Raw genomic sequence first — 13,793 nt, 5'->3', positions numbered from 1 at the left:
TTAAATTCACCAAATGGATGATATACTGAAGTTTCTTTTTAAGTTTATCCTTCGATAAATATGCCCATTGTACATATTTATATACATTCATGTTATACATTTTTGTTTGTTAATTAATTTTTTTTTTTTTTTGGTTCCTACTTCTGTCTTTAGCAAAATTTTTAATTTTCATTACAAAAATGTCAACAATTCGCACATTGTTTACGTGCTTTTATTTATCCGTTGTCTAATCAAAATTTTGGCATAAATGCATTTATTTGTGAAAAATTTCCTTCTACTTGTTAGTACCTTTGCCAATATTTCACTCTCTCCCTATATATATACTCACGCATATACGTGTATATGTGTGTATGTATACTCATCTGTGCGGTATTCGTACCTTCTTAATATCAAGTACTCACAGATTCACACGTGAAAAACTGTAACATAAAAAAAAAAAAATCTATCTGCGCAAAAAGCAAACCTTAAAAATTAGGTTTAAAAAATGTAAGCAATTAGGAGTATATATTGTCAAAAATAAAATGCATTCCTCCCCTATGTCCTTATTGCAAAAAAAAAAAAAAAAAAAAAAAAATGTGTACAATTTTAAAAAGGCGAAAGAAGGGAAAATAGCTAAACCTTTCCCATTACAATCTGAGTGAACGAATTGTAATTTTTTTCGTGCATTTCGAAAATATGTGAGTTCATGTGGTCAAATATATTTTCCTGCAATTGCTGCACAAATATATCACAAAAGAGATACTTATTTTGATTTATAAAAAGAAGGTTTGCAGAAGGTACGTAAATGTCGAATATGAATGGACTATCTTTCAAATGAACGTCTGTCAAAAAAGATGTTTCTTTTTTTTTTAAAAAATGTAAAATGCTATATTTGAAAGTATTATTTTCCTTAACAGTGGTAGTGTTAGTCATCTGTCTGTATCCATTTTTTTTAACAGTATTAATTAAATCGTTGTAAAAATCTGCTACATTTTTATATTTCCAGAAGAGAAGATCGAAAGAAAAAAATTTTTTTATCTTCATCAAATAAATAAGTTGAGCTAACAAAATATGCCAAAAGGAGTTGATATTTTTATTCATTAATAATATGTATTTATTTATTTCACTAAAAATTATACAAATGTCATTTATATAATTTTTTTTATCATATAGTATTAACAGAAAGAGATAGCTCACAAAAAATTCAAAATTTGAATATCTATTTAAAGTCGATTTAATATTATTAATTATTATTTCAATATTTCCCCTATTATCAAACTTCTCACCCATTTTACACACATTTAAAATATCTTCTGCTTCATATCTTTCTCTTTCTGCTAAAAAATGGATGTAACATTCGTAATCTCTTTCATCATCAAAATTATCGTTATGCACCAACTTTTCATCAATAATATTGACATAAAAAAATTCGTACTTTCTTATAATGCTATCTGTATTATTATGTCTTTCTTTCCTTTTTTCATTAAAGCGAAATAAAGATCTAATTTTTTGAAAATTATTGCAATTTATAACATTCAAACTGTTGTCACAGTGTGCACTTTTTATTATCATATCCTTCCAATATTTAATAACAACATTATTTCCTTTACTTTTTAAATACAAATTTAATGAAAATAAAAAGCAGCTTTGGAATATGTCAGCTATATCCTCATTGCTCAAATGGCACACAATTAAATTTATTAAGCAGTCCAAGTCAAATACGTTTTTTCCCCCCCGTATATTATAAACATGGTCAGGATGGTCAGGTTGGTGAGGTTGATCAGGATGATCACGCCTATTACTCTCTTCATATCTGTCCAGTTCTTTTACAGCATCGCTTTCATCAAATGTGCAGTCAGTCATGGAAATTGCACAGTCATTCATATTCTCGCATATGTACCCCCTTATGATTGATTTAATTTTCCAACTACACAAATTTACAACTTTTTTTTTATTTTTATTAAAATACTCTTCTGAAAATGTGTATTCCCTTCTTTCTCGTTGACTTATTTGACTATAATTCATATTTTTAAGAATGTAAAAAAAGAAAAAGTAATGATATATATTCATCGGTAATAAGAAGTCCTTTTCGAATAGAAGAAAAAAAAAACGTAAGAAAAAAAAATTATTAATTTCAAAATATATAAAATTATCAATAATTATCATTAGTAATAAGTCCACAAAATTTTGGACTGTATTATATTCAAATTTGTTATCCTTTATATAGCTACTTATGGTTGACAAAGGCATATACCTTTTTAACCCAAAAAAGTTGAAATGAAAGTTGTTCTTATTTTTTTCAGTCATGTGGTTTCTTTCCATTGGTTCAGTTTCATCCGTGTTGACGCCTCTCATACTAACATCTTTCACATGGGTATGATCCGCGTCGACATTCTTCATATTATCATCGATTGGTTGATTTCCTTTGAATGAGTTATCTCCTCGGTACATATGCTTCTTCTCACTTGAACTGTAATACACAGGATTGTCAATGAAAAAATCATTTATACACTCGTAAATATGCATGTCTTTATCACCCTTCACCACTGAATCAAAAAATTTATTTATGAATATGCAGAATAATTTTACCACCTGTTTGTTTATCATTAGGATAATGTTTATATCGAAATATTTGTCATATGTAATTTTGTGTATTTTCCTTTTTTCTATTATTGTTCTATAACACATGTATTCATATATTTTTAAGTAGTCCTTTGTTAGGTGCCCTAGGAGGGGGCTGCTTAGATGAAACATGTTCACATGACTGTCAACGTGTTTAAAGAAGCGTTGTTCGTTTTGTTTGCTAATTCCAGCTCCTCCTCCTTCAACTGCAGCTTCTTTTCCTACTAAACAATTATCACCATTTGATGACAGGAATCTCACTACTTTGTTTTTTATCTCACTGTAAACAATTCCGTAATCTTCTTTACGTTGCTCCGAATTAATGGAATCATTTGTGTCCACTGGTTCGTCGTAGTGGTGTCGTGCGGATAACGTTTCCCTTTCACTTTGTGCTTGTCTGTTCATGCATATTTTGTAAAAATTATACTGCCTCAAGATGTAAAGCACCACTACATTGTCACTTAATGAACCATTCATAATAATTTTCATAATTATCGATTTTATAAATTTATCATAACCATTTATTAATGATCTATTTTCTTTTAAAACATAAAATAATTTGCATAGAATTTTTTTTAAAATTTTTATATTAAATTTGTTAAAATTAAATTTGTATATATAAAGAACATATTTCTGTAATAAACAGTTATAACAAAATATGTCGGTATAGTATGTCATCTTATCAGCTAATGGTAAATTTGTTATGTACTTTTTCTCTATATAATAATTTTTAAAAAATGCATTTGCCATCATAATGAATAAAGAATTTTCATGCAATTTTAATAATCTTACTTGTTTTAAGTAGATTAAAAATTTCTCTTCATTTAAAATATTAAGTCCATTTTTCATTTCGTTCATTAACAAATAAATATATTCATCTTTAAACAAATTGCTTATAAAATTATTCCATATAATGTCCACACTTATTCTTTCTTTGTTTAATAAAATATTTTTAAAAACTTCCTTAACACATAAATTGTATATGCTCTTATACAATTTTAGTTCCCTTTCACTCACTGTTATTTCTTCCCTTCTCCACGCTGTCCTATTTTTTCTGCATACCTCCTCCTCCCTCACATTATATACGTCATTATTTACACCATCATTTATCTCATTTAATTGAAGATCATTTTTATGGATCCCTGTTTTGTTACTAGCTGTATGATGGGTACTACCATCTTCTCCCTTCTTATCTACATCCGGAACATCGGAAAGAAAGTTTACTTTATGCGGAATATTACCATCATAGCTTAACGAACAAACGACCAAATTTTCGCTTACATCCATTTTATTCCTTTCCTCTTCCAATAAGTCCTTTCCAGAACGATAGCTATCTCCCAACAGTTGAGGTGGCGCATCTATGTTCCCTCCCCTACTGGATATACGATTCCCTGCTTTATTTATCCCATTTAGGTAGTCAAGATACCTTCCCTTCTTCTGTATCTGATCTCTTATTTCAATATCATCGAAACTGTTAAAAATGAAGTATTTCTTTTCATTTTTATTTATCCTGAACAGGTTATTTATAAAAGTGCCTATCTCTCTTTGTGCTCTACTCCCCCCACTGCGTTCGCTATTTCTTCCACTACGTACTCCACTACGTACTCCACTACGTATTTCACTACGTACTCCACTACGTATTCCACTACATACTCCACTACTTATTTCACTACCTATTTCACTACGTACTCCACTACTTATTTCACTACGTACTCCACTACGTATTCCACTACTTCCAATATTGCTTCCTCTCAACAGAACATCCTCAGACTCAGTATGCACAAAGTCCTTCCAGAATAAATTACTCGTATGCGTTAATTTATTTTCGTCCTTATGTGCTTCACTCTCATAAGACAAGTCATTCCTATGCTTAATAGCATTTTGCAAATATAAATATTTTAAGTAAATATTTACATATCGAATTAAAAGCATCAGTTGTTCAGTTACCAACAAATGTCGATGAAAATATATGCTCCTTTCAATCTTAACTAGAGAATAATTCATGTTAAAATAAAATAAATGAAAATAAAACAAATATTTCAAATTGTTAATAAAATTATTCTTGCTATGATATATGTATTTATCAAATAACAACATCATGTCTTTATAATTTTTGTCTTTCCTTTGGAAATAATATAATACATATAACATTTTTATAACATCATTTATATCTTCATTTATGTACTTATCACATTCAATGAAATTATTTTCTTCACATCTGCTCAACTTGTAATTCATCTTATTCAGCAGGAAGGACATTTCGTCATCAAAGCCTGTTAAGGGGGAGAAAGAGAATTGGGGAAAAAAAAAAAAAAAAAAAAAAAATATATACATATATATATATATATATACGTACATAGGGAGACAGATTTCAAGATATAATCAAATTTACGTTAACCCGCACGAGGGCGCGGTGTTCCCAATTACCTATGTAATAAAGGAATATTATTTGCCTGCAATATAATGACTGACAGTGCATAGTGCCCTTCTGAACAATTTGCTTTAATTTGAAGTAGCAGTTTTCTGCTTTCAATTTATTTACAAACTCATCCCATACATCCTTTTCATTAAGTCTTGACGGAATTGTGTGATATATATTTCTTAACAAATTCAGATACTCTTTTTTCCTTTTGATCTCGCTCACATTTTCCTCATAATTATTAATATATGTTCTTATTTTTTTTAACTTGTTGTCCTTTGTCCTAGCTACTAGTGTGTGCACTTTTCTTCCTACCTGAGTGGAGCACAAGCAAACGATCACTCACAAATGTGAATACGTATGCATGTGGAGATGGGCGTGAGTAAATGCATACGTAAGTATAGGGGTATTCACGTACGTATTCATGCGTGTGTGCAGTATTTACTCACTTGTGTAAGCATAACTGCCAACATACCAGTTCAACTGCTGGTCAGACAACGATTCTACTCTACTCATTTATTTTAATTTAACCTGGAATATTTTCACCTTTTTCCACATTGATTATTTGAGTAAAGAATTAGAAAATATTTTCCTTCACTTAAATTTAATTTCACATGACCCTCTGTTTCATTAAACTTGTCCTAACATATTTCATAAAATCTTTATGTATTTTAACCCCTAAAATATTAGGATACATTTTTTTTTTTTTTTTTTTTTTTTTTACTAAAATTATATTTATAGACTAATTTTTTACGAACAATTTGGATTAAAGTGCCTATAAAATGTGGAAGCACAAACAGAGTGAACAGACTAAGCCATTTACAAAAAATATATATTCCATTATGCATAATACTCGCAATACGTACAATATGTGCAACTTTGAAAAGCGTATGTATTAAGCTAATTCCTAAACATTCATAAAAGCAGTATAGTTGAAATGTAAAAAGAAAAAAAAAAAAAAAAAAAAAAAACAGTAACCTGCTTTCCTTTTTGGTAATAGTAGCAATCCTTTTTTTTTTTTTTTTTTTTTTTACATTAATAGAACAATTTAATTGAACAAGATACGTGAACACGCAAAGTGAACAAGCTAAGTGAACACGCGAAATGAACCCATTAAAATAGCACTTCGCTCCTGCTACCTTTTTTTTTCTTTTCTATTTTCATGTTCATTATCTTTACCTGTTCGAGCTTCTGATTTTTAATTTCTTTGTTTATTTTATTTTTATGTAGTTTGACATTTTTATTTCTTAGCAAATTTTCATTTTTATTACTTGGCACATTGTTGTGGTCATACGTATTTATTTTGAGAAATAAAAATAAAAAATGAAGAATGTGTTAAAACTAACAAAAGATAAAGAAGTCACCTACAGCGGAAAATGCAATGAAAAGAACTATCGTTCTGAAAAGATAAAAAGAGAAAAATGCATTGCGCTTTTTTTCTTTTTATTCTTTTCTATTTATTATGCTTACCATTATCGCCTGAAGGATATATAACACATGATATAGTAAAATCAAATTCTGTGTTATATGCAGTAAAAAAAAAAAAGAAAAAAATACCTAAAATGGTTCACATTACTGTGAGCAGTGACAATGAAATAGGGAAAAAAGGTTAATTAATGAAAACAAAGAGAAAAAAGTTCTTGCATAGCCTAATGTTAACGTTACGTTTCCTAAGTGGGGGTACATACACACATGCATATGTGCACATATACATATATATATGTATATAGGTAAATCTGTACATATGTTTATCTATGCACATTTTTATTTATTTTTTTCCATATAAATAGGGCAAATAAAGAAGGTAAAACTGTCCCACGCCTTCAACTACATTATACCGCAAAAGCTTGGATATCGGAGTACCATCGACGAACTAGTCGAAAAGGAAAAGAATGAAAACACACTTAGATATATAGACGAAATAAAAACAAGTTTTCTATGGGAGTATAAAAGGAGATTGAATGGATTAAACATTCCTTTTGAATTTAACAAAGACGTAAAAATTGTTGTTACCCAAGAGGATATACTAGATTATGTAATTTGTGCATATTTGCACCATAAAACAGAAATGGGCGAAAAAATGTAGACTTATAAGTGTACGAGTTTGCGTATGTGCACACATATACTTATGTATATGTACATATATACATATCTTTGTATGTACATGTGTATCGTTCGTTTTGTGTATATTTTAATTTTTAGTTCCGTTATGCATTCACGTTTTTTTTTTTTTTTTTTTTTTTTTTCAATCATCTTTTTTTTCATCAGCTTTTAGGCAGAGGATTAATAAGAGAAAACGATGAGTTGTACGATAAAATAAAAAATAAAAAAATAAAATTGGTAGATTTTGGGACCTACCCAATAATATATAGGTTTATGAATAATATTAACATCGACATTACGGTTCATATTATTAAAATAAATGATTAGTTGTTATTATGGATTTTTTCATACGGTTTAATAAGTAAGGAGAACTGGGAGAAATTTTAAAATGTTTGATGCAGAGCTTACTCGGAAATATATGAAGAAGCAATCCGCGTTGAGACAAACAAGTATAACAAAAAAAAAATGAAGAAAAAAGAAATATATTAATGTATATCAACTGAAAATTTTTTTTCATTTAATATTAGCCATTACTTTGTGTTATGTTGTTTCTGCTCCATTTTGTTTTATTTCATCCCACGTTGATTTATTTTACTCATTTTTGTTTCATTTTACTCATTTTTGTTTCATTTTACTTATATTTGTTTCATTTTACTTATATTTGTTTCATTTTACTCATTTTTGTTTCATTTTACTCATTTTTGTTTCATTCTACTCATTTTTGTTTCATTCTACTCATTTTTGTTTCATTCTACTCATTTTTGTTTCATTCTACTCATTTTTGTTTCATTCTACTCATTTTTGTTTCATTCTACTCATTTTTGTTTCATTCTACTCATTTTTGTTTCATTCTACTCATTTTTGTTTCATTCTACTCATTTTTGTTTCATTCTACTCATTTTTGTTTCATTCTACTCATTTTTGTTTCATTCTACTCATTTTTGTTTCATTCTACTCATTTTTGTTTCATTCTACTCATTTTTGTTTTATATTATTCAAATTTACTGTATTTTATTATACTTTATTCTTTCTGAACAATTTAAGGGCAGCTTTTTGAAGAACTAAATGCTACTCAACATAAAACATTTCACTTAATGATATCTAATCAATAAACATGTTTTGAAAATAAGGAGAATTAAAATAAAACACAGAATAATCCTATAAATGTGATATGTTTCGACAAAATAAGCATAAATGATACGAGTACGTTTGCACATATATATTATGCTGTTTTTAAAAAAAAAAAAAAAAAATTTCCTTGCCATTTAAGCTGCTTCAATCTGGTACATATTTTGAAGAAAAAATTATTTATACAATATGAATAGTAATAATTTTTAAAATAAAATATAAGCTAATAAAAAAAAAAAAAATTACGTATCCTTATTTTTGGTAAACATTAATTTCCTTAAGACATATAGAAACATTATGCATAATCCAAGCCAGTATTAATGATAAATAAGAATGAAGTTTTTTCTCTATTAATGTAACTACAAAGAATACTTTCAAATGTAGTTTTTTGGGTGATACTCAGAAAAATGATATGCGAATATTAACTATAGTGTTCATTTCTGGGAAACAATAAGCCTAAATGTGCTAACCTTTTAATGCGTAATACTACCTTAACAAGTCAACATAATATTCGCGGACAATTCTGAGCATATCATAATTTTTCATAACATTTTTCATAACATTTTTCATAACATTTTTCATAACATTTTTCATAACATTTTTCATAACATTTTTCTTAACATTCTTCTTGTCTTTTTTTTTATAATATCATGACTTTTTTCTTATCTGTCGTTTTTATGTTTTAACATTTTTCTTGTCTTTTCATATTTCCTCTTATCTTTTCTTAATTTATCTTATCCCTTTCTATCTTTTCTTTCTTTATCTTTTCTTTCTTTATCTGTTTTTTTTTTTTTCTTTATGCACCAAAAATTGGCTAGTATTTTTTGTAGCTAAATATTTTTTTTTTTTCGAGCTATATTTTTAGAAAACAGCGTACATCCTACTGATCTATCCTTTTGTACAATTTTTTTACATAAGGAAACTCATATTCTTATGAAAAAGTATTTACACTTTTTGAACAAGTTGTTTTAGCTATGAGGATTAATTCTATTTGTACTATAAAAGTATTTAAGACAAGTTCAAATATCACAGAATTTTCTTGTAGTTTCAGTTATATATAGGCAACCTGTAAATTTTTTTTTTATTTTTTACTCCCGTGCCCCCAAGCACATAATTTCAATTATTTTAATACCATTTATTTTAATATCATTTATTTTAATATCATTTATTTTAATATCATTTATTTTAATATCATTTATTTTAATTTCATTTATTTTGATATCATTTATTTTAATATCATTTATTTTAATTTTGTATACTTTAATTTCGCTTATTTTAATCTCGTACACTTCAATTTCGTATACTTCAATTTCGTATTCTTCAATTTCGTATACTTCAATTTCGTGTACTTCAATTTCGTATTCTTCAATTTCGTATACTTCAATTTCGTGTACTTCAATTTCGTATACTTTAATTTCATTTCAATTTCTTGTTAATTCTTTACTTTTCTCCTTTTTTATTTTTTTTCCCAAATGTCTTTGAAAAGATCCAATTCTCCAATTTTTTAAATATTACTTACGCAGTAATAGCAGTAGTAGTAGCTTTTTTCATTTGAAGACTTACTTTTTTTCCGCCATATGGATTCACCTTTGCTTTTCTTTTTAAAAATATGATATTTTTTTTCTTAGTGATTTTCATGTGAGCATAATTCACGCGCATATACATTATATATATATGTATATGCTCCCATGTATATGCACAAATATGCGTCTTTTCGTTTATGCGTTTATATATATGTATACATTTACAAAACCATATTTTGAAGAGTCCTTTTTTTCGTGAAATATCAGCATTATATAGTAACAATTTTTTCAAATGGGAGAATGTTAGGGAGGGGATGCAGAGTAGTCTTTAATTTCTTTTGTTTATATTTTAATTTCTTTTGTTTATATTTTAATTTCTTTTGTTTATATTTTAATTTTTTTTGTTTATATTTTAATTTTTTTTGTTTATATTTTAAATTTTTTTTTCTTTTTCTTTGAGCGGCCGCGTATAAGCCTCGCATAAGTATCGCACAATTCTATATAAAGATGTGTACGAGAACAACATTTCTATGATAAAAAAAATAAAATAAAAAAAAATAATATGCTTCAATAAAAAAACACTGTTCTCTGCTTAAATAAATAAAAAAATAAATTGATAAGAACAAATTGATAAGATCAAATTGATAAGAACAAATTGATAAGAACAAATTGATAAAAACAAAATGATAGATAATAAGATGAACGAGTCATACACAAAACGAAATAAGCACATCCGTGATAACGGAACTAGAAATAAGTCGAAGATATACAAGGAAAAAATAAAGAAAAAAAAAAGCTCCAATAAATGCATAAAAAATAATAACGTTCTGTATGAAGACAGCAAAGGAACAAGTACTAAAGAAGAACTAATAGACTTAAAGTTAAAAGAATCAAAATTGGGCGAAAAACAATTTAATAAAAGTGCAAGGTATAAAGATACTCTAATCAAATCGATGAAAGGTGAGGATTTCAAATTTTCAAGAAGAGGATTTATTTTAAGTTTTTCAGGAAATTTAGATGATTTTTATAATTTATCAGAAGAACCAATAGGAAAAGGTACATATGGATGTGTATATAAAGCAACAGATAAAATGTTAAAAATTTCAAGGGCTGTTAAAGTAGTATCAAAGAAAAAATTAAAAAATATACCACGATTTAGACAAGAAATTGATATAATGAAAAATTTAGATCATCCAAATGTAATAAAATTATTAGAGACATTTGAAGATGAAGAACAAATATATTTAGTTATGGAATTATGTACAGGTGGTGAATTATTTGATAAAATTGTAAAAAAAGGTTCCTTTTCAGAAATATATTCTTCTTTTATAATGAAACAAATATATTCTGTATTAAATTATTTACATATTCGAAATATTTGTCATAGAGATATTAAACCTGAAAACTTTTTATTTTATGATAAATCACCTGAATCGTTAATAAAAATCATTGATTTTGGTTTGGCATCTTACTTTAGCGACATAAATTTGGAAATGAAAACAAAAGCTGGTACTCCTTATTATGTTGCTCCTCAAGTGTTAGCAGGCTCCTACGATTATAAATGTGATATATGGTCAACCGGTGTGTTATTTTACATACTTCTGTGCGGCTATCCCCCCTTTTATGGCGAAAGTGACCATGAGATATTAATTATGGTAATAAAAAAGGAAAGATCAAAAGTGGGGAGACATAATGCACTGTTCAACCTTTTCTATGCAAAGTTTTCATTATTCCCCTCTTCTAGTTTATATAAGTTCATCTGCCCCTACAACTTGTCCTAATTTTACACTTAGCATGCACCCTCGCGGTATAGCGTATTTTTCTGTTATTTCCTGTTCTCATCTCTGCCTTACCGCATTAGTGCATTTTTTTTTTTTTTTTTTTTTTTTTTTTTTTTTTTTGTTTGTGCAGGTGAAAAAGGGGGAATATAATTTCAAGGGGAAGGAATGGGACAACGTAACACAAGAGGCAAAAGATCTGATTAAGTGTTGTCTTACCATGGACCCAAGGAAAAGAATAAGTGCAAGTGAGGCTCTGAAACATCCATGGTTCAAAAAGAAAAAAGGGGCATTTAATTTGGATGTTAAAATGGACATACATGTACTGGAAAATTTTAAAAACTATGCACTGTTATTAAAATTTCAAAAACTGGCTATGACAATTATAGCTCAACAAAGCAATGATTATGATTTACAACAACTCAAATCAGCTTTTCTTCATTTAGATGAAGAAGGAAAAGGAAATATCACAAAACAACAATTGAAAAAAGGTTTGGAAAGTAGTGGTTTAAAACTACCCCAAAATTTTGATAGGCTTATCGATCAAATAGACAGCGATGGAAGTGGCAGAATAGACTACACAGAATTTTTGGCAGCGGCGCTAGATAGAAAAAAGTTAACAAAGGTGCGTTTTTACCATATATTTGCCGCTTTTTTACCTCATATTTTCTGCGTTTTTGCCTCTAACTTCTTTATTTCTGTGTAAAACAGAAGTATGCAAAAAGGCACAAGAAAATACGTCTATGTGCACATATGCACGTCAATGTATACGTTTACGTATATATAGCCGTACTCTTATGGTCACTCATAGGAGCTTCTTTATTTTCTTTCCTTTTTAGAAACTAATGTACTGCGCCTTTCGTGTGTTTGATGTAGATAATGATGGAGAAATTACTACCGCGGAATTGGCACATGTGAACACTTCACTGCGCACTTGTGTTCATATTGTGTTGCATACGTGAATGTATACACATATATGTATGTATGTTTGCCCGCTTAGACGTATGAACATCCCATGTACGCACATTTATAAGATACTTTTTTTTTTTTTTTTTCAGATACTATATAATGGAAATAAAAAGGGGAATATAACTGAAAGAGACATTAACCAAGTTAAGAAAATGATAGGCGAAGTTGACAAAAATCATGACGGGAAGGTAAACTAAAGATTAAAAAAAAAAAAAAAAAAACAATTTCATGTCTAATTTGTTCACTTAACATGATTTATATATAAATATTCCTCTATTCCTCTATTCCTCTGTTTTTCCGCTTTTTTTTTTCTTCCTTTTTAGATCGACTTTTACGAGTTCTGCGAAATGATGAAGCTAAAGTATTAGAGAAAGAAAGTAAAAAAACGACCTGAATAAATCAAATAGAACAGAACAATGATGTTTCTTCTTCCTTTGACTATTACTCTTCTTATTCCTCTTCCTCTTCTTCTTTTTCTTTTCTTTTCTTTTCTTTTTTTTTTTTTTTGTTGGCATTCGTATATATTACGCACAACTGCGCTTCACTATTGCAGTTAAGAACACATATTTATGTACATAGGTGTATATACGTGTGTTCGATAACGACTTTTTTTGGTAATTAGTGCATCCTCTGTGCTAGCACATGAGTAAGTAATAGTATTTGCATTCACAGCCCCGTAATTTTTTTTTTCATAATTTTTTCACATTTTTGGCGCTCATATTTTACGCCTATTTTTTGGCACATTTTTTATGCACATTTTATGTAGTTTTCTTAGGCATTATATGCCCCTTTAGTTTGATGCCGAAGCGAATAGTGCGAATTCTTTATTTACATTATTTATGTCCTTGTCTTCTTCTATTGTTTCCCCCTTTTTGTTATTTTTTACTTTATTTAATAGCTCACTTTTAGTGTTTATATTTGCTGCTCGCTCGGTCTTTACTTTTTTTACTCGCTCAGTTTTTACTTCTTTGTTTTCTTCACTTTTAATTTTTTATTCCTGTGTTAAAAGACCCTTCCGTTTTTCTTTATTAACTTCAACTTTCTTTCCTCGCACAACACAATAATTAAATAATGAAAGGAAAAAAAAAAAAAAAGTTATATGCAAATAATAAGCAGTGTGTTTTTCCCGCAAGGGGTAAAAAAAAAAAAAAAAAATATATATATATCTATATATATATATATATATAATGAGTGCAAGCCACTTTAGAAATATGTTTGGACTAGCAGAGGGGGGAAAGGAATGAGGGAGTAAGGAAGTAAAGAAGAGCGTCT

At 28.1% G+C, this 13,793-nt stretch overlaps 4 protein-coding genes across 4 annotated transcripts; 2 read left to right on the top strand and 2 right to left on the bottom strand.

The window, feature by feature from the left end:
• Positions 1 to 612: 612 nt before the first annotated feature.
• Positions 613 to 5,536, bottom strand: MKS88_002499 (uncharacterized protein; the record flags this gene model as incomplete). The annotated part of the gene is made up of 3 exons (XM_067215514.1): positions 613 to 4,874; positions 5,029 to 5,331; positions 5,470 to 5,536. The coding sequence occupies 3 exons, from the start codon at positions 5,534 to 5,536 to the stop codon at positions 613 to 615; spliced, it is 4,632 nt and encodes a 1,543-aa protein (XP_067073933.1).
• An 807-nt stretch (positions 5,537 to 6,343) lies between these two features.
• On the top strand, positions 6,344 to 7,450 carry MKS88_002498 (50S ribosomal protein L9; the record flags this gene model as incomplete). The annotated part of the gene is made up of 4 exons (XM_067215513.1): positions 6,344 to 6,416; positions 6,506 to 6,628; positions 6,811 to 7,055; positions 7,289 to 7,450. 4 exons carry the CDS (start codon positions 6,344 to 6,346, stop codon positions 7,448 to 7,450), a joined length of 603 nt encoding a protein of 200 aa, XP_067073932.1.
• Positions 7,451 to 9,339: 1,889 nt separating this feature from the next.
• MKS88_002497 (uncharacterized protein) lies at positions 9,340 to 10,044 on the bottom strand (the record flags this gene model as incomplete). Its single annotated transcript, XM_067215512.1, has 2 exons — positions 9,340 to 9,629; positions 10,005 to 10,044. The coding sequence occupies 2 exons, from the start codon at positions 10,042 to 10,044 to the stop codon at positions 9,340 to 9,342; spliced, it is 330 nt and encodes a 109-aa protein (XP_067073931.1).
• A 413-nt stretch (positions 10,045 to 10,457) lies between these two features.
• Positions 10,458 to 12,889, top strand: MKS88_002496 (calcium-dependent protein kinase 3; the record flags this gene model as incomplete). Its single annotated transcript, XM_067215510.1, has 5 exons — positions 10,458 to 11,429; positions 11,686 to 12,177; positions 12,392 to 12,466; positions 12,611 to 12,709; positions 12,845 to 12,889. 5 exons carry the CDS (start codon positions 10,458 to 10,460, stop codon positions 12,887 to 12,889), a joined length of 1,683 nt encoding a protein of 560 aa, XP_067073930.1.
• Positions 12,890 to 13,793: the final 904 nt, after the last annotated feature.

This window comes from Plasmodium brasilianum, chromosome 8 (genome assembly GCF_023973825.1).
Source record: "Plasmodium brasilianum strain Bolivian I chromosome 8, whole genome shotgun sequence".
Classification (NCBI taxonomy): Eukaryota; Apicomplexa; class Aconoidasida; order Haemosporida; family Plasmodiidae; genus Plasmodium; species Plasmodium brasilianum.
Note: the sequence above shows the minus strand (reverse complement) of the source record. Positions and strands in the feature narration are given on the sequence as shown.